We start from the raw sequence: 19,245 nt of genomic DNA on the forward strand, positions 1-19,245 counted from the left end.
CATCGCTGTATCTATTTTCAAACTACATGCTCAACAGTTTTGTCCTTGCAAACAAAATCTTGTGCTGGTTAGATGTCCTGTATAGAAACCTAAAGGCGCATTAGGACCTGCACACCCTACAGGCTTGGGGAGATTAGAACCAGCTCCTTCCCCATCTACCTAGTTCCTAGTTCAATAGAACCCGAACCTAACAAACCGGCTAGGTCAGGAGAATTGAAGGGAAGGCAGAGAGACCTTAAAGGGCAATAAGGACTGAGGGGAGGGAGGAGGCGAAGGGGGGGGGGGGGCAAGCTAAAGCCCAAGGAGGCAAGGAGCCCCTCCACCCTCTGTGCAACCAGGTCTGCACCAAAGGCAGATACCGGCCAGGTAAAAAGGTAAGTCCTCCTGGCCATGGGGGCCTCACGGTATCACTCGCCGTGGAGGTGGGAAGTGGCCGGTGGAGATGGAGAAAGCGCCTGTCCCACTACCCGCACGCACTACCCCTCCTCCTGTTGCTCACCGGTGCTGCAGCCCCACGAGTCCCAGAGCGATCACATGTGGCACGTCCAGCTGCGTGGGCCACTCTCCAGAAGCGATGCACCCGAACACCCCACATTCCTCTCCAATCCCCAACTCTTCCAGCTCCATGGCGCCGCCGAAAGCACGTGGAGGGACCTGCCGCCGCAATCGAGGTCAGAGCACCAACCAGCCTCCGGCTCGGCCCAGAGCGCCTCAGAGGCTCGCGCGCCAGGAATGCTTCCTCCTCCAGAGGGTCGACCCTTGCTACTGCGGCGGCGCGCGCTTTCCCCAAACCCCCCTCGACCCGCCTCCCACCTCCAGCCAATGAGAGATGCCCTTGCGAGGCCGCGCCCCCCTAGTGGGAGGAGTCTCGCCCGCCACGGGGGTGGAGCTAGCCTCCCCCGCCCCAAAGACGCACCGAAATATTCCTGCACGTGGAAATCTCCGTTATTTCCCTGTGCCCCAAACCCAGGTGCTGAGGGTAACGGGCTTTAGGCCATTTGTCTTTGAGTGACTGTGTGAGGTTTACACGTTCCTCCCTAGGTGCTTTCCCCCGGCCTTCGGGACTTGGTATGTTCCAACCTCCGAGCTGGGGGAGGGAGGGGGCCCGAGTCGGCAAGCTCGGCGGAGCGGGGAGGGGCTCTGGTGCGCGCCACTTCGGGCCTCGGCAGCTCGCGCGCCTGCGTGGCGGGAACTCCCCTGGGAAGCCCTCCCTCTCCGCGGTGGCGTCACCGGAGACCCTCCGCGTGCGGCCCCGGTAGCGGAGCGCGTGTGGAGCCGCGCGAGTCTGCTGAGCCAGGCCCGGGGCGTGTCTGTAGCCAGCGCTTCCCTTCGGCGTTCTTCAGCCTCTCTGACTGTAACACCGCTCTTTTTCAGATCCCCGCGACTCTGCCCAGAGACTCCAGCCCGCTCAGGACAATGGCGGCCGCCGAGGGTGAGTAACTGGCCCTGTGCGGGCCTCCCTGCCGCCCCCTCCCCTGGGATATGAGCTTTGTGGACCCCACAGTCCCACTGCAGCCCCCCCGGACTGTGCTCGGCCTCCCTTCGGCAGAGCCTCCAGGCATCACGGCGCGCGCGCTCGGGACCCGGTGAGCCGGGAGGACGGTGCTCACCAAACCCCCGGGGTCCTGGAAACGCTGGGATTGGAGCCAGAGCACCGACCGAGCGAGGGGGTGCCTAGAACTCTGAGAAGTTGCCAGAAACTGGACAGATGCCTGGAAACTTTTGTGTTAGGTGTTGCATAACAATCACACGAAGAACACCTAGCGTTTACTTTGCAAACCTAATGCTTGCTTTTCCTGTTTCGTTGAGTCTTCTCTACCCTAAGGTTAATTATTTAGTCTTAGGAAAATCTGCCCAGGTACCCATCGATTTTGTTTTTCCTAAAGCATCCTGAAACGTGATGACTTTGAAGAGCTCCAAAAATCGTCAGCAAAAGTTTACTTGGTTAACTTTTTGTCAGATTTACGTACTTAGATGTTTACTTGATTCCTGAGTGGTCAGATTTTCTGGGAAGATCCTCATGCCATTATGTTCATTTGACCCGCACATGGGGGTTTCTAACTTTATAATAGATTAAATTGTTTGTGTTGGCTGATCAGAACATTTTTTTCCATACAGGGAAGAAGAAAAAAACTGAATTTAGATCAAACTGTTGCAGATCCAACAAAAAAAAGATGGCAGTAGGCCAAAAATTTTTACTTTTATAGCTTCTAGAATATTCAAAATGTCATTGATTAAAAATATTCAATAGTATACATAGAACTATAACTTCCAGTCATAAGTTTCTTTACCTTAAATCCAATCTACTGGTCTCCATCTTGTCTTCAGCATTGCTTTAAGTAAAAACAAAGGGAACCAAAACCTTGATGGAACAAGTTTACTTATATCCAAGATGCTGACATTTTAACATGTAAAAAAATTTCAACATGTAAGAAATTTGGGGGAATATTATGCATTCTTTTTTATCCACATGGAATGCAAAGTGTATTCATAGTCCATGTGGTTAGTGGTCACATGATGGATAGCACAATCCTAGAATGTTTTTAACTCTCCTCTAGAAATTTTATACTTTCCAGGATTTAAATTTCAATTCCATGAACCAGTGTCAGTCCTTGCCAGAGTCTTGTGAATTCATGTATGAATTCATAACAGTCCTTTGGAAAATTACAGCATATACTACTTATGATTTTCTATTTTGACTAATAGGATACTGTATCTTACATATTTAAATGCTTTTATTTCTTAATTTGGGCACCACTCTAGTCTAACCTCTTCTTCAGTCTGAAATATTTAGAATGCTGGATTACTGCTGTCAACACCTGCCTCAGTTGCTGCATCAGTGTCCTGAACTCTTCCCCCAGACTCTTGGCTCCGGCACCCCCTTCCTACTTCATTCTCCATATAGCAGCCATATTAACCTTTCTAAAAATACACATTTTACTTCAAGGCTTAAGAGCCAAATAGTCCTTCAGATGTAACTCAATCCACATGGCTTAAAGGCCTGAGAAGTGAATATTAGAAATATAAGGGAACAGCATCAGCTATAAAAGTAATTGTCAATGGAGCTGGGAAGGTGGCTCAGTGGTAAGAGTGCTTGCCTTGCATGTATGAGGCCCTGGGTTCGATTCCTCAGCACCACATAAGCAGAAAAGGCTGGAAGTAGCACTGTGTCTCAAATGGTAGAACGGTAACCTTGAGCTGAAGAGCTCAGGGATGATGCCCAGGCCCAGAGTTCAGGCCCCATGACCGACAAAAAAAAAAAAAGTAATTGTCAAAAGGCTTGCCAAGGGGACATAAAAAAACAGTTAAGGAACTTGGAGTTCTTGAATGTGAATAGAGAAAAAAGACTGGAGCAGTAAGCTAGGTTTGTATCTTAAAGGGCTTTTAAAACCTTGTTAATAATGAATCTAGACATTAGATTGAGATCAAGCTATTTATCCTCTAAATTAGGTGCCCTAAGTGACACTTATTACAAGAATAGCAATGATAACCAAGAACAAAATTTAGCCTGAGTATAAAAAAGAAAAACTACATTTATTTGTGACTAATTAGGATTGCAATCTGGCAAACACCATCAAAGAGCTTTGAATTGTGTTTTGTATTTTCACAAAATGGTGGCTGTATTTATACCTTAAAAGCACAGAAACGGTTAATAATTAGGTTGACCAACTTGTTAGTCTAGTTAGTATGGCCATGTGTTGCCTCTTAAGAAAGGGAATGTCTTTTCTGTGTAGTTCAGGGGAAAAGTATGTATGGAATGTCAGGCATCAGTGATGAGTGATTCATGTTATAATCCTACTTACTCAGGAGGCTGAGATCTGAAGATTGAGGTTCAAAGCCAGGTGGGACAGAAAGGTCTGTGAGACTTATCTCCAGCTAACCAGTAAAAAGCTGTAGGTACAAGTGTGGCTCAAGCAACAGAGCCCCATCCTTGAGTGAAAAAGCTAAGGGAGAGCACTTTGACCCTGAATTCAAACCCAGTACCAGCACACACAAAAAATGTTTCAGGAAACTGACCCAGTCCAAAGGGGAGGTTGAGGATGCAACCCTAGTCACAGATGTGCTTGCGTACTTACATACGTAAAACTCCTCAGCAGTCAATGGCCTCCTGGCTCCATTTTAACTGTCCTGAGCCAAAATTACTCTATTTGATTTTCTTCCTTGACATTAGTTTTTTGGTTACCTTCATTAGTTGGTGATGTAAGCCCTGTCCAACTCTTCTACCTCATTTCCTGCAGTTCTTTTCTATGCCTTAGCTGCTAACCTCCCAAATCCATCCATCCAGTGGCAATGTACATAACAAGAATGCTATTTAAATTCAGAGACAGGTTAATAATACAAGGAACTCAGGGATCCTTATCAGAAGACAGAATTTTGTCTAGATAGGACTTAGTTTCCCATTTACATAATTCAACTTCATAAAATTAATAAGGACTGCTATAGAGATGATTTAAAGATAAATATTTAGTCACTATATTCACTTGACTCATTTAAACAATTTAATGTTCCAGAAATTCCTAAAATCTTATATAACTTTTTTCACAGTGCTCACCATTGGTAAAAAACTTTATGAGGGGAAAACAAAAGAAGTCTATGAATTGGTAAATAACCCAGGAAAAGTCCTCCTGCAATCTAAGGACCAGATTACAGCAGGAAATGCAGCTAGAAAGAATCATTTGGAAGGAAAAGCTGCAATCTCCAATAAAATTACCAGTTGTATTTTTCAGTTGTTACAGGAAGCAGGTAAGTAGTTCCCCATATAAATAATTCCTTCCCTTGTCTGTCTTCCATGCAATCTTAAACCTTATTGCCTTGGAGCCTTTAGTTCCTTATATTAAAGCTTAGTTCTTTGTTCCCTACTTTCCGATTATATAAATTAATACATGTCCTCTCAATATTCCCAATTGACTGATTTCCTAGAGTTTCCTAAAAGCATTATTTCTTAAATCCAGGAGGGGTGCAGTATATTTTGTTCTATTCAAGATAGATGTACTTCCCCTCTACAAAATAATTAAAATTCTATTCTGTCAGTGCATCTCTGAAGTAGTGGTTTTATCACATTTTAATTTAGTGTGGGAGAAAGTAGGCTAATTGCAACCCTTATCCACATTGTAAAGCCCTCTATCCATTGGAAATGATAGAACCATAGTTTCTAAGTCACAGGATCTAGGGTTTTATTTCAAGGTTTCCTTGGTAGTGGTTCTCCTGGTGAATGAATCTATTTCGAGAGAGAGATAAAGGTAAATTTACATATGTTTTGCAGTACAGATAGATTTAGATTTGACTATATTTAGCTATATATGTACTTTGTTTTATGTTTGTATTACTGGACATTGAACTCAGGGTCGGGCACATTTAGACAACAACTCTACCACTTGGGCTATGCTACAACCCTCTCTCCAACCTTTTCATTTTCATTTCATTTTTGAGACAGTTTCACTGCTACCTTTGCCTGGCTGGCCTTAAACTCTTCCCTCCCTCCCTTCCCCCCCCCCTCTCTCTCTGTCAGTCATGGGGCCTGAAACTCTGGGCTTGGGCACTGTCCCTCAGCTCTTTAGCTCAAGGCCAGCTCTTTAGCTCAAGGCCAGCGCTTTACCACTTGAGCCACAAACGCCACTTTGAGCTTTTTCTGCTTATGTGGTGCTGAGGAATTGAACCCATGGCCTCATGCATGCAAGGCAAGCATTCTACCACTGAGCCACCTTCCCAGCCCCTAAACTCCTCTCTTGCCTGTACTTCCTGAGTAGCTAGGATTATAGGCACTCACCACAACACTTCTTAAAAATTTTTTTTTAAATTTTAAGTAGTTGTACAAAAGTTTTCAATTCAAAAAGCACACATACACATATATATACTTAAGTAGTACTGGATAAATATGGACCAAGTTTTTTTATTTACTTGTTCAGTTAGATCCTAATATATTTTGGGAGGCTTTAAGACAGATGAATTAAGGTGATTGAGGTAACTATGTCCAGGATTTTTCCTGTTTTAATCCTAAACGTATGGTACCCACAGGCAACTGGGAACTCTCCATAAATTATTCAAATTATCTTTAAACTATTTTTTGTTGCTAGATGTAGTGGTACATGCCTGAAATCCTAACTACTTGGAGGTAGAAGTAAGATTGTATTCCAAGGCCTGCCCCAGAAAAAGTTTAAGACCCAGTCTGAACAACTAATTAAAAGTAAAAGGGGGGGCTGGGAAGGTGGCTCAGTGGTAGAGCGCTTGCCTTGTATGCCTGAGGCCCTGGGTTCGATTCCCCAGCACCACATAAGCAAAAAGAAAAAAGCCGGAAGTGGCACTGTGGCTCAAGTGGTAGAGCGCTAGCCTTGAGCTGAAGAGCTGAGGGACAGCGCCCAGGCCCAGAGTTCAGGCCCCATGACCGGACCCAAAAAAAATAAGTAAATAAAATAAACAACAACAACAAAAAAGTAAAAGGGATATGTGCATGACTTTGTGGCCAGTAATGCTAGCCAAAAGTATATATATATATATTTTCCATAAGTAACATAGCTAAAAATTAGTTCATAGAGTATATAAAGGTAGTCTCTACATTTTACATGTATGTTTTAGTTCATTTTCTGGTATATCAAAATACTTGGAATTAGATAATTTATAAAAAGCCTTTTTTTTTCCAGTTCTGGAGCTTAAACTCAAGGCTTGAGCACCATCCCTGAGCTTTTGTGTTCAAGGCTAGTGTTCTACTATACCTGAGTCACATTTCCATTTCCAAGAACTCATTTTTATTCAGCTCATTTTAGTTTTGGAAGGATGGTCACAGGAATATCTGAGCTGATTAACATAGATGAAATGTGCTACACTTTACACAAGTAAAATTCACGTTTTTTTAGTAACAAATGTAGGAACCCTTTCTCACAAATTAAATGGAGTTTAATGATTGGTGGTCAACTGAAAGGCATCATATTTAAACTAAGGTTTTTTTCTATATAGAGAATATTATAATTTGAATATGAACTGATTTTCTTGTAAATGGGGGCAGTTCTATTAATAAAAGTAACTTGCTTATATTTAACAACTAGAATTAGATATTTAATTTGTCAAGCTTAGTAGACAATTGAGAAAATAAGGCTAATAACAGATTTAAGAAAGAATGCAGTTTTGTCCCAGGTTAAGAATGGATTAATTACCTGACTACTCATGTGCCTGGTCTTTTCATTAAAAGTTAAAATGATCTTAGTACTATCACCTTCAATCTTAGCTACTCAGGAGGCTGAAATCTAGGGATCAATATTCAAAACCAACCCGGAAAGAAAATCCATGAGATTCACATCTCCAATTAGCCACCAAGAAGCCACAAATGGAGTTGTGGCTCAAGTTGTAGAGTTCTAGCCTTGAGCAAAAAAGATCAGGGACAATACCTGAATTCAAACCCTAGCACCAGCATCCCCTCCCCCCCAAAAAAAGTGAAAGTGAAGATTTGAATTCCTTCTTTGCATTCTATCATAAGATTGTTGTTTTTGCAGCATACCATAATTTACTGTCTTCTCTACTTCTGTTGAATCATTCTAGTCAGATGCAAAAAGAATGCCAATAAGACAGTACATAGACATGTACATTGTACTTTGGGTCCAGGTTCTACTACTGATTGGCATTATGAAATGACTTAAGCTTCTTTGAACCTCTGTAAAGTGAGACTAATAACCTACCTCAAAAAATTTATATATAGCCGGGTGCTGGTGGCTCACGCCTGTAATCCTAGCCACTCAGGAGGCTGAGATCTGGGGATCGTGGTTCAAAGCCAGCCTGGGCAAGAAAGTCTGTGTCTCTTATCTCCAATAAACCACTCAGAAAACTGGAAGTAGTGCAATGGCTAAAGTGATAGAGCTGTGCTTTGAGCTGAAGAGCTGAGGGACAACTCCCAGGCCCAGAGTTCAAATCCCACGACCAACAACAACAACAAAAAATTATACACATTTTTGTAGAAAACAGTACAGTGACTTGTTATAAGTAAAAGTTGTTTATGGTCAAAGATTCCCCAATTCCTTTCTGATATAAAAAGGCTGGTTTTAAGTTTGAGAATTAGGTTGGGATTTAAGATAACTAACATCACAGGCTGAAAATAGGTATCTTACATCAAACCCATACAGATTTACAGGAGGTGTTTTAATTCATGTTAATGCTGCAGCATTCCTTTGTACTGTGATGTCGATAGAATACCTCCAGGAGAGGCAGCATAGTCCATGAAGGCTGTGTGGACTACCAACTGAGCTTTGCCTAGTACTAGCTGACATTACTACAGTGTCTCTGTCATTTGTTCTGTTAATGACATTAATTGAATGCTAGTAGTTAAAAAATATTTATAATACTTAATAGACTCATGAAGTAGGTTTCTTTTGTGTGTGTGAAGTGTGTGGCTGCCTACATATGGCAGTTCTAGGGCCTTGTGTTTTCACTTGGCTTTCTTATTCAAGTCTGACGTTCTACCATTTGAACCATACTTCCATTTTATTTGCTGGTTAATTGGAGGTAAGTGTCTCATGGACTTTCCTGCTCAGGTTGGCTATGAGCCTTGTCTTCAGTTCTTACCCTCCTGAATATCAAGGATTACAGGCATGTTACCAGTTTCTAGATAGGAAATGAGTCCTTGAACTTACTGAAATTGTGACAAATATACATAAAGTTAAACCATTTTATCTGTTTATATCACCAGTGTGGCATTCGTGTTAAAGAGTATTGTACATTCATCCCATTTCCAAAACTTTTTCTGAAGCATAGTCTTCATTCTTCATCTCAGCACTTTGTAACCTTTCTTTTATCTGTACCTATGAATTTGCCAGTTGATTGGTATCAATGGAATCATAAGCATCTTTTTTGTGATGTATTTCATTTTAATAATTTTCAAGGTTCATTTATAATGTGACAGATTTTTAGGTTTGGAAGTATTACAATTTAGCATGCTTGGGGAGGGGCCCTATTTTTTTTTGTTGTTGTTGTTGGTTGGTTGGTTGGTTTTTCTGTGCCTGATCTGGGGCTTGAACTCAAGGCCTAGGTGCTTTCCCTGAACTTTGTTACTCAAAGCTAGCGCTCTACCACTTGAGCCAAAGTTCTGCTTTGACTTTCTTGGTGATTAATTGAGAGAGTCTCAAAACTTTCTTGCTCTAGATGGCTTTGAACCACAATCCTCAGATCTCAACCTCCTGAGTAGTTTGGATTATAGGCTTGAATCACCCAGCTTCTTTTTCTTTTTTAAGGTCAGAGACCAGGACTTAAACTCTGTATTTGATGCTTTCGCTCATTGGCTGGCACTCTACCAACTGAGCCACACCTCCAACCCTTCCCATTTGCTTTTTGGATTTTTTTTCACAAAGTCAAATACAAGGAAACAGATTACAACAAATTAAACACAGCTGATGATAAAGCATGATTGACAGTTTCCGCACATCAGTTGAACTTTGTATTGTGCACATAGCGACTTAGAATTTTGGTTTTTGAAATTTCTTCTGTTTGCCTGTGCTTGGTGAAAATTGTATGGATTAACCAAGTGACTATAGTCAGAGCTTATAGCTGATTCTGATTGTGATTGTGATCATCAGTGTGTGGGGTCCTCATCAATTATAGAATATAAGAAGTCTGTGACTAAGTTAACATTTAGAAGCAATTTAGTGCCACTTGAATGTCTTGTCCAAAATTAGATATTCAGTAATAAAAGAGATACTCAGTATGTATTGTTGAATTGATGAATGAATGATTGATACTCTGGAGGCCAGGTATATTCTTTACTGAAAGTGGTGGCACATGCCTTTAGCTTAGGAGCTTTTTGTAATATTTTGTAAAAGGAAATTCTAGTAGATAATTTACCTTTCATCATCAATGTGTAGGTATTAAAACTGCTTTCGCTGGAAAACATGGGGAAACAGCGTTTGTTGCACCTCAGTGTGCAATGATTCCAATTGAGTGGGTGTGCAGGAGAATAGCAACTGGCTCCTTTCTCAAAAGAAATCCTGGTGTCAAGGAAGGATATAAGTTTTACCCCCCAAAAGTGGAGATGTTTTTCAAGGTAATAATTTTATCTATTACATAATAAGTACCATACTGTATTACAAGCATAAAAGATTTAAATATTGAAGCCTTGATATTGTAGATGACCTAAAATTTATGTAAGGTACACTTCCCTTTGTAGTGATGTGTCTATCAGATTTTTGAAAGAAAATACCTTGAAAATGGGCTTATCTATGGGTTAGGTTAATTAACAAAATAACACATTTAACAGTAGGAAGAATATTAAATTTAGATAGAGAAGTACCATTTAGAAAGATGGCCAGTGCTAAAATTTAAAGAAATTTACAGCTGGTCATGGGGACAATGGTCCTTAATCCCAGAAGTCACATAATCATAGCAACTGGGAGGTGGAGGCAGAAAGATCACAAATTCAAGGCTAGCCCAGGTTACACTTTCCTGCCCAGGCTGGCTTTGCACCTTGATCCTCAGGTCTTAGCCTCCTGAGTAGCTAAGATTATAGGTATGAGCTACCTATATCCAACCTAACTCCTTTTATTTTCTTTTGTCTGCTAAGCATGTCTTCTATTGGGAAAGCTATGTCAGTATTTTTAAATAGTAAGTTTCATAAATTGTTCAGATCATATAAAGAAGAATTGGGGCCGGGCACTGGTTGCTCACGCCTGTAATCCTAGTTACTCAGAAGGCTTAGATCAGAGGATCACGGTTCAAAGCCAGCCAGCCCGGGCAGGAAAGTCCATGAGACTCTTATCTCCAATAAACCACTAGAAAACCAGAAGTGGTGCTGTGGCTCAAGCGGTAGAGCGCTTACCTTGAGCTGAAGAGCACAGGGACGGCGCCCAAGCTCAAAGTTCAGGCCCCATGACTGACAAAAAAAAAAAAAAATTGGGACACTGCTTAAGATTAGTAAGTAGTCCTGTATAAATTCTTATATTTTCTATGAGTCTTAGAGTTGATAAAAACTGAGTTTGGGGAAGATTTGATTGGCTGAAATGTGTTTCATAGAGAGAAAACAAATTTCAGGTATATTTGACCTAGTGTAAGTCACCCAAATACTTTGAATTTTAAAGGAACTATGAAAAATAGACAAATATTTTTTTTTAATTAAGTGGTATTATAAACAAAAATGTTTTAGAAAAAGTAGATATTTTTGAGGAACATATGCCCAGGAGAAAAACAAGAGGTTTTGTTTTCTTTTTTGTGAAAAGTTCAGAAGTTTTAGATATAAATAAATGACATGATTTTAAATTAATTGCAATGTTTTATTCTCAGGACGATGCCAACAATGATCCGCAGTGGTCTGAGGAACAGCTAATAGCAGCAAAGTTTTGCTTTGCTGGACTTGATATAGGCCAGACTGAAGTGGATATCATGAGTCATGCTACACAAGCTATTTTTGAAATACTGGAGAAAGCTTGGTTGACCCAGAACTGTACACTGGTTGATATGAAGGTATAGATAAAACAAGGAGATTTGAAAGTCAAGGTTATAACCAGAAATGTAGTTTAGAAGTATTTGTTTTTAATTTCTCTAGATTGAATTTGGTGTTGATATAACCACCAAAAAGATTGTTCTGGCTGATGTTATTGATAATGACTCCTGGAGACTCTGGCCATCAGGAGATCGGAGCCAGCAGAAAGACAAACAGGTGTGTATTGTTTTGTAAGAGTATTTGCAAGATCATGATGGCATAAAGGAGAGAGGAAAAGGCACTTAATCCTTCTGATATGAACCTGACTTGTTAATTGCTATTTAAAGCTTAATATCTACTACATCTTGATGAGTATACTATGAATAATACTTTAAATGTGCCAAGCAAATTTCTCATTATCTTCATAGCCTCTCACAGCAATGATAGAGAGTTTCGTCCTTGTCTGACTGAAAACTAAGGCTCTAAGAGGATAATTGTCTTCCCAATTACAAGAGTAAGAAAGTGACAGGCTGCAACTGTATGCCAAGTCTTTTGGATCTTGCTCTATTTCTGCTCTTTCTAACAAACTGGGGGTGAGATCGTCTGTATAATCAATACATCAGAATTCTCAAGGCAGTATTTATAGTTGGTATTGTAGAATTATTTAACCTTAAATGAAAATAAAACTTCTCTACAGACCATTCTTTAATTCAGAAAATGAATTTGTAGACTGAGATGTATCTTCACTTTTTGCTATATAAAGCTGTCATTATCCCTTATCAAAATTCAGAAAACAGTGTCATATAACAAAAGGTACTTGTTTTCTAACTTTTTTATTCTTTTCTAGTCTTATCGTGACCTCAAACTAGTAACTCCTGAAGGACTTCAGATGGTAAAGAAAAATTTTGAATGGGTTGCAGAGAGAGTAGAGGTAATCCTTCTACAGTAAATCTGTAGAGCATCATTCATTTCTTTTTTTAAGAAAATTTTATTTCAAAATGGATATCCCTGTAATCCCAGCTATTCCAAATGTTGATCTAGGAGGAGTCTCAAGTTCAAAGCTGCTCTGGGCTACTTAGTGAACAAGACTTAGTCTCAGTAAAGAGACAACTTTCAGCCAGGTGCCGGTGGCTCACGTCTGTAATCCTAGCTACTCAGAAGGCTGAGATCTGAGGATCATGGTTCAAAGCCAGCCCTGGCAAGAAAGTCCGTGAAACTCTTATCTCCAATAAACCACCAGAAAACCGGAAGTGGCGTTGTAGCTCAGTGGTAGAGTGCTAACCTTGAGCTGAAGAGCTGAGGGACAGCGCTCAGGCCCAGAGTTCAAGCCCCACGACCAACAAAAAAAAAACTCTTTCAGAAAATATCCCAGCTATATTCCTCCCAGATCCTGGAAAAATTTTCTCATTTACCTTTCCATTGCTACTAGGAGTTCCAATGGCAGGAGATGGATGAAACTTCATGCAGTTGTTTTCTTTTTATATATACTCAAAGGCCTTGTCTTCCACCTTCTATACAACTGTTAAAGTCATTTTAATTGTTATGCTATTATTATTGTTCATGTAATTCCTTTATGAATTGAATGTGATTTGTGGTTACCTGAGGATTACAGTCACCTTTTAGAACATTTCCATGAGAACACTCATTGTGAATTCCAAGCAGCAAACTTAGATTTCTAACATAATCTCATTTGACTGATCATGCCTTAAAATACTGTGTGGAATGTACTAAAATCCTTGGTGATAGCAGGAAAAAAACCTTATAATGAAAGTTTTTTTATCATTTCTAAGTATTAATTGAAAGATTTGAGCATTTAGTTTTATTGGCAAATATAATTTGTCTAGTGAAGTTTGTGTACATGCTAACACCAGGGCATGGATTTAGGTCCTAACGTTCACTTGACTTCCTTGTTCATGTTTGGTGCTCAACTACTTGAGCCTTCTGCGTGGCTTTTTTTTTTTTCAATAAATTTTTTTTTTTGAGATTAGGTGATTACATAAATTTCAGTATTGTAGAATAGTGATACTTAAAGTCACAAACACATTTTAAACTTCACAAGGCAATTGTCATTATCATGGTCTATAAAGTTTGTGAATTCTATAAGCTTTGACAATACAACTATTTCTTCCACTCAGGTGATATTTAAGATTTCTTTCCTTTTGCTTAGTGTAGCTGTTCCCTCTTTCCCTCTAATTCCCTCCCTCCCTTCACTGCCTTTGAGTTGCTTAGTTCATTTTCATCCATGTCCAGTACAGCTGATGGGCCCGGCCCCTCTGTTGTATGTTTTCCCATTTCCCTCTGATTCTTTGTCTTCCTCCTATCTCTCCTCATGTGCATATAATATATGCCATATATCTGGTCAAGAACATGGAGTCATTTAGTAATGATACAACAAAATGAGTGGAAGTCCTTTGTTTCTCGGGTCCTATTTACTTTGTCATATCTCCTTGCATTTTGGCTTTAGCATCCACATATCAGGGAGACCATGTGCCATTTGTCTTTTTTTTTTTTTTTTGTCGGTCATGGGGCCTGAACTCTGGGCCTGGGTGCTGAGCCAGAGCACCACTTCTGGCTTTTTCTTCTTATGTGGTGCTGAGGAATCAAACCCAGGGCCTCATGCATGCAAGGCAAGCACTCTGCCACTGAGCCACCTTCACAGCCCATTTGTCTCTTTGCTCTTGGCTCACTCAAAATGATTTGCTATAGTTCGGCATGGCTTTTTGCCAAGTAAGGATGGAGTTTCTCAGACTTTTGTCTCTTGACTTCTTCAAATTATGATCTTACACTTTTCGGCCTCCTGAATAGTTAGAATTACAAATGTGAGCCACTGGTGCCCAGCTCTGCTTAAAAATTTCACCTGTAAGCCGGGTGCTGGTGGCTCATGCCTGTAATCCTAGCTACTCAGGAGGCTGAGATCTGAGGATCACGGTTCAAAGCGAGCCCTGGCAGGAAAGTCTGTGAGACTCTTATCTCCAATAAATCACTAGGAAAAAAAAACCCAGAAATGGTGGTGTGGCTCAATCGGTAAAGTACTCGCCTTGAGCTGAAGAGTTGAGGGATAGTTCCCAGGCCCAGAGTTCAAGCCCCATGACTGACCACCAAAAAAAAAAAAATTTTTTTTTCACCTGTAGCCAGGTGTGGTAGCACATGATTCTAAATGAGAACACTCAGAAGGCTGAAGTAGGAGGATCAAAAGTCTAAGGCCTTCCTGAACTACATATTCAACAACAAAAAAGGTTCCTTACCTATTAAGTAGACCACTTCTTTTTTTATGTAGAAGTTGTATTTTTGTTAAAATACATCCTTTTGTTTTAAATTTGGTTTGTTAAGAAAGTATTTGTCCATATGTAATTTTGCTGTAAACTTTATTCTAGGATAAAAAGAACTATTCTTGTGTACTACATCCTATGTTTATTCACTTTTGTTTTTGTGTTCTTTCTCATGGCTATGCTTCTCTTTTCCAGTTACTCCTGAAATCAGACAGTCAGTGCAGAGTTATAGTATTGATGGGTTCAATTTCTGATCTCAGTCATTGTGAGAAAATTAAAAAAGCTTGTGGAAATTTTGGAATTCCATGTGAACTTCGAGTAACATCTGCTCATAAAGGACCAGATGAAACTCTGAGGATTAAGGCAGAGTATGAAGGTAAGCTTCAAGTAACTAGAGCATTTCACGTATTTCTAATTTTGCCAAAGCATATGTATTTTAAACTAATGTCCAAATGAATTTTTCCTGTTTCTGAGAATTATTTGATGTGCTATACTTTCATGACACTCACACCAAAAGATCATAAGGTATTTCAAGATCTTAATAATAAATTCCAAGTACAAACATACAAGGAAACGATGAGCTGGAGAACTTTGAGGAGCTCTGGTGTCTTAACCTAATAAACTTCCCCTCCTGACCACCCTCCAGCATTGTATCTCAGTGCAAACAGTGTCGTCTGCACAATATCTGAGGCAGAAGCAGCAGAATCTTTGGTGTCTTTAATGGCCAGTCTTTGCTGGGAGGCAGAAATTGAGGCATAGTTTCAGGTTATAATAACAACAATAAAGTAGTTATGAGATAGCATTAAGTTCAAGTATAGATTAACCACCAAATATTTCTCAACTTGTAAAAATGAGGATTGACTATTTTCTCTAAAGGTAACTGCTATGAGGAGTATATTCAGTTATTTGGGAGGACAGTGGTAGTGTTTCAGACTCCTTCAGTAAACTAATGACAGCTAGAATCTTTTTCTCCAAAACAAATTGAAATTTGAAATGTAAGCCATTCAAGGTGGTGTGTGCCTATAATCCCAGTGCTCTGGAAAATCATGAATTCAGAGCAATCCTCTTCCCAAAAAAATGCAAAATTTTATATTCTAGCTTACAAATACTTGCTTTAGGAATCAAGGTACAACTCAAGAACTCGCCCTAAGCCTTCAATCATCATGACTCCTTGCACAAGGACCACTCAGCAGAAGATCACTGTTCAGTTGATACGATTTTGAACAGCCTAAACAATAGAAGAAGGTCCTTGGAGCCATCTCCTCTCTAACCCACTGGCATTACCTTTATTCTGTAAATCTCAAAAGCAGTCAAACCTATTCTAGCTAGCTAAAATTACTTGGTAAACAGTAAGTGGCAGAATGAATCATATATTTTGAATATATGTATAACAGTAGCATTTTAATACTATTTTTCAGCGAAGATTGCTCAAGAAATCAAGGAATTGATATATTAAGGATTTTTTATTCTTTTTTAGTGTTTAACATGATTTTAACTTGTCATTGCTCTAGGAGATGGCATTCCTACTGTGTTTGTGGCTGTGGCAGGCAGAAGCAATGGCTTGGGCCCAGTAATGTCTGGAAACACTGCATATCCTGTCATCAGCTGTCCTCCCCTCACACCAGACTGGGGAGCTCAGGATGTGTGGTCATCTCTTCGACTGCCTAGTGGTGAGACACATCAAAAAAATTTTTTTTAATTGTTACAATAATTTTAAACATGAAAAATACATAAACAGAATAATGAAGTCTCACATGTCCATTACTTGACTTTGTTTACCATTTTGCTGCATTTATAGCTCCATTCTTCTAGATTATTTTAAAGCACATTTTAGTACTTCATACTTACATGTACATCTCCAAGAGATACGGGCTATTTTTTCTTTTGTTATGGGGCTTGGACACTGTCCCTAAACTTTTTTTGCACAAGGCTAGTGCTCTACTACTTTGAACCACAGCTCCATTTCCATTTTGCTGTGGTTAATTGGAGATAAGAATCTCATGGACTTTGCTGCCTGGATTGGCTTCAAACCATGATCCTCAGATCTCAGCCTCCTGAGTAGCTAGGATTACAGGCATGAACCAGGAGTGTCTAGCTCTGTTTTGTTTATGTAAGTTACACTCACACTGTGTTGACCTTCATTTGGGGAGGAAGGGTGCTGGGGATTGAACCTAGGGCTTCATGTATGCTAGGCAAGCACTTATCACTATATCACATCCCTAGATGCTATATTTTCATTACCTGTCTGATTGATTGCCCTCTTTTCTTTCTAAACCTTTAGGTGTTGGCTGCTCAACCATACTATCTCCAGAAGGTTCGGCTCAGTTTGCTGCTCAGATATTTGGATTAAACAACCATTTGGTATGGGCCAAACTGCGAGCAAGCATATTGAACACGTGGATTTCCTTGAAGCAAGATGACAAGAAAATCAGAGAATGTAATTTATAAGAAAAAAAAAAAGTTATTCATGAATGAAATGTTTTTTCATTCTTCTGAAAACAATAAATTCCTAGTTTCATAGCCAAAAAGAAGCAAGGTAAAAAGATGATTTTAAATGAATGGAAATAGTTTACTAGCCATATAAGAATTTCTAGACACAAGGATTAGTAAAATGGCTATTAGTATTTACTATATAGGTAGCAAAATCATTATAGCATTTTAGAATTAATCTTCCCACTCTACATGGTTATTGTTAGCTAACAGGTAACATACCTGAATCAAATATATTTTGTAAATGCAAATGTCCTTTTCTAAAGATCTGACGTTATTACCCGCCTTTTTGTGTCTTCATGCAAATTTTGGAGACTGAAATGCTTTCAGTTTCTGGTCTTCAAATTTGAAGGTTGTGCAGTTTTATTTTTCAAGGACCCTTTGCATATTCCAGGAAAGCATGCAAAGGCCTTGGGTTCAATCCCCAGCAACATAGAAAAAAGGAAGCTGAGATTGATGTTGGGAGAAACACAGTGAGTGGAAAGGGGACTTTTCTGAGATCTTTTTTTGTTATCAGTACAGTTTTCCTTGGAAAAAATAGTCCCTTTGCCATCCTAAATGAGAAACTAAATAAATCTTACTTAACTATGTAACTTGGTATGGTGGGGTGCCTCTGTGTAGATCATAAACTTCTAATTCTGATCAGACATTTTTGGCTGTATCAGTGGTCATCAGCTTACAATCATGGTCAGAAACGTCCTCTCAGTTGATAACCATAATTTATTTTTATGCTAATATGTATCTGGTCTTGGACCTAGCAAAACTTGCTAGGAATTTTTAATGAGCTCATATGTGTTACTTAAGTCTTGACTTGCATAAGCTAGGCTTTTGTCCAGATTTATTTTGTTAGTGTTTCCTTCATTTTTCTTTGACATATTTATCATGTCCACACACATATATTAGTTGAGTAACCTCATATACTAAGCAAACTGAGTCCCTGACTAGCTCTCCAGTCCCTCAGTCCCTCTCTTGCTCTGTTGCTTCTCTTTCCCTCTTTCCTTCTCTCTTCCTCTCCCAGTTCTAGAGTTTGAACTCAGGGTCTAGGTGCTCTCCCTTAGCTTTTTTTTTTTTTTTTTTTTTTGCCACTTCTGGGGCTTTGACTTTGGGCCTGGACACTGTCCCTGAGCTTTTTGCTCAAGGCTAGCACTCTACCACTTGAGTCACAGTGCCACTTCTGGATTTTTGTGTTGATGTGGTACTGAGGAATTGAACCCAGGGCTTCATGCATGCAAGGCAACTAAATCACATTCCCAGCCCCCTTAGTTCTTTCTACTTAAACCACCATCTGCACCACCTCACCATCTGCAGCTTTTTTCTGGTTAATTAGAGATAAGAGTTTCATAGTCTTTTCTGTCCAAGCTGGCTTCGAACTGTAATCCTCAGAGCTCCTACACTCTTGACAGCTAGGATTTTAGGTGTGAGCCATTGGTACCCTGCTGAAATTGCTTTACTTTTATTGGTGTTTATGCATTTGTCTTCTTAATGCCTCAGCTACTTGGGGTATTAATCTCATGTCTGGTACAGTAAAATAAAAATAGTGGAACAAAATTTTCTTCAGCAAAAAAAAGGAATGACAACTCCTTATTCTGGTCTCAACATCTCTTTTCCTAAATTTTCTCCATTGAATTTATATTTATTGTCTACCCTCTCCCAACTAAAAAATACATTCCACAGTACAATGAGACATCCTTGTTAATTTTATCCCAGCAATTAGTGTAATGCCAAACAACAGCATATACCTCACAACGAAATACTAAATGAACAGAAGTACAAATTTCCAGAGGTCTGGAAACCTAGAACTATATATAACTTATCAGAGGAATACTTCCTGCAAGAGTATGCTGTAGCTTGTTTCAGCTTTGCCACCAGCCTTTTAACACCATTGACAAGTGTTACATTTAGGAGGTGGAACGTATTTGAAGAAACTAAGGTCACTGGAACTGTGCCCTTGAAGGATATATTAGGACCCTCTATCCTTCTACTTTGTAGCCCCGATGAGGTGAGCAGCTTTGCTCAGCCATGTACTTTTTTTTTTGTTTTGTCGGTCATGGGGCTTGAACTCTGGGCCTGGGCGCTGTCCCTCAGCTTTTCAGCTCA

General features: G+C 39.8%; 2 protein-coding genes across 2 annotated transcripts in view; one reads left to right on the forward strand and one right to left on the reverse strand.

Annotated features, from left to right (window-relative positions):
• Ppat (phosphoribosyl pyrophosphate amidotransferase) overlaps positions 1–761 on the reverse strand; it is a 42,061-nt gene extending 41,300 nt beyond the window's left edge. The window contains exon 1 of the mRNA XM_042678077.1: positions 500–761. Within this exon, the coding sequence (XP_042534011.1) occupies positions 500–627 (128 nt within the window). The 5' untranslated portion in view covers positions 628–761. The remainder of the gene's footprint in view (positions 1–499) is intronic.
• The window catches only part of Paics (phosphoribosylaminoimidazole carboxylase and phosphoribosylaminoimidazolesuccinocarboxamide synthase), a 39,722-nt gene extending 21,981 nt beyond the window's left edge, over positions 1–17,741 (forward strand). The window contains 10 exon segments of the mRNA XM_042678075.1: positions 1,375–1,432; positions 4,546–4,743; positions 7,956–7,974; positions 9,808–10,018; positions 11,251–11,430; positions 11,513–11,626; positions 12,237–12,320; positions 14,854–15,034; positions 16,170–16,328; positions 16,940–17,741. Coding sequence (XP_042534009.1) covers positions 1,375–1,432; positions 4,546–4,743; positions 7,956–7,974; positions 9,808–10,018; positions 11,251–11,430; positions 11,513–11,626; positions 12,237–12,320; positions 14,854–15,034; positions 16,170–16,328; positions 16,940–17,106 — 1,371 coding nt within the window. The 3' untranslated portion in view covers positions 17,107–17,741.
• Positions 17,742–19,245: the final 1,504 nt, after the last annotated feature.

The sequence above is a fragment of the Dipodomys spectabilis genome, unplaced genomic scaffold (assembly GCF_019054845.1).
Source record: "Dipodomys spectabilis isolate Male_0828 unplaced genomic scaffold, ASM1905484v1 ptg000043l, whole genome shotgun sequence".
Lineage (NCBI taxonomy): Eukaryota > Metazoa > Chordata > Mammalia > Rodentia > Heteromyidae > Dipodomys > Dipodomys spectabilis.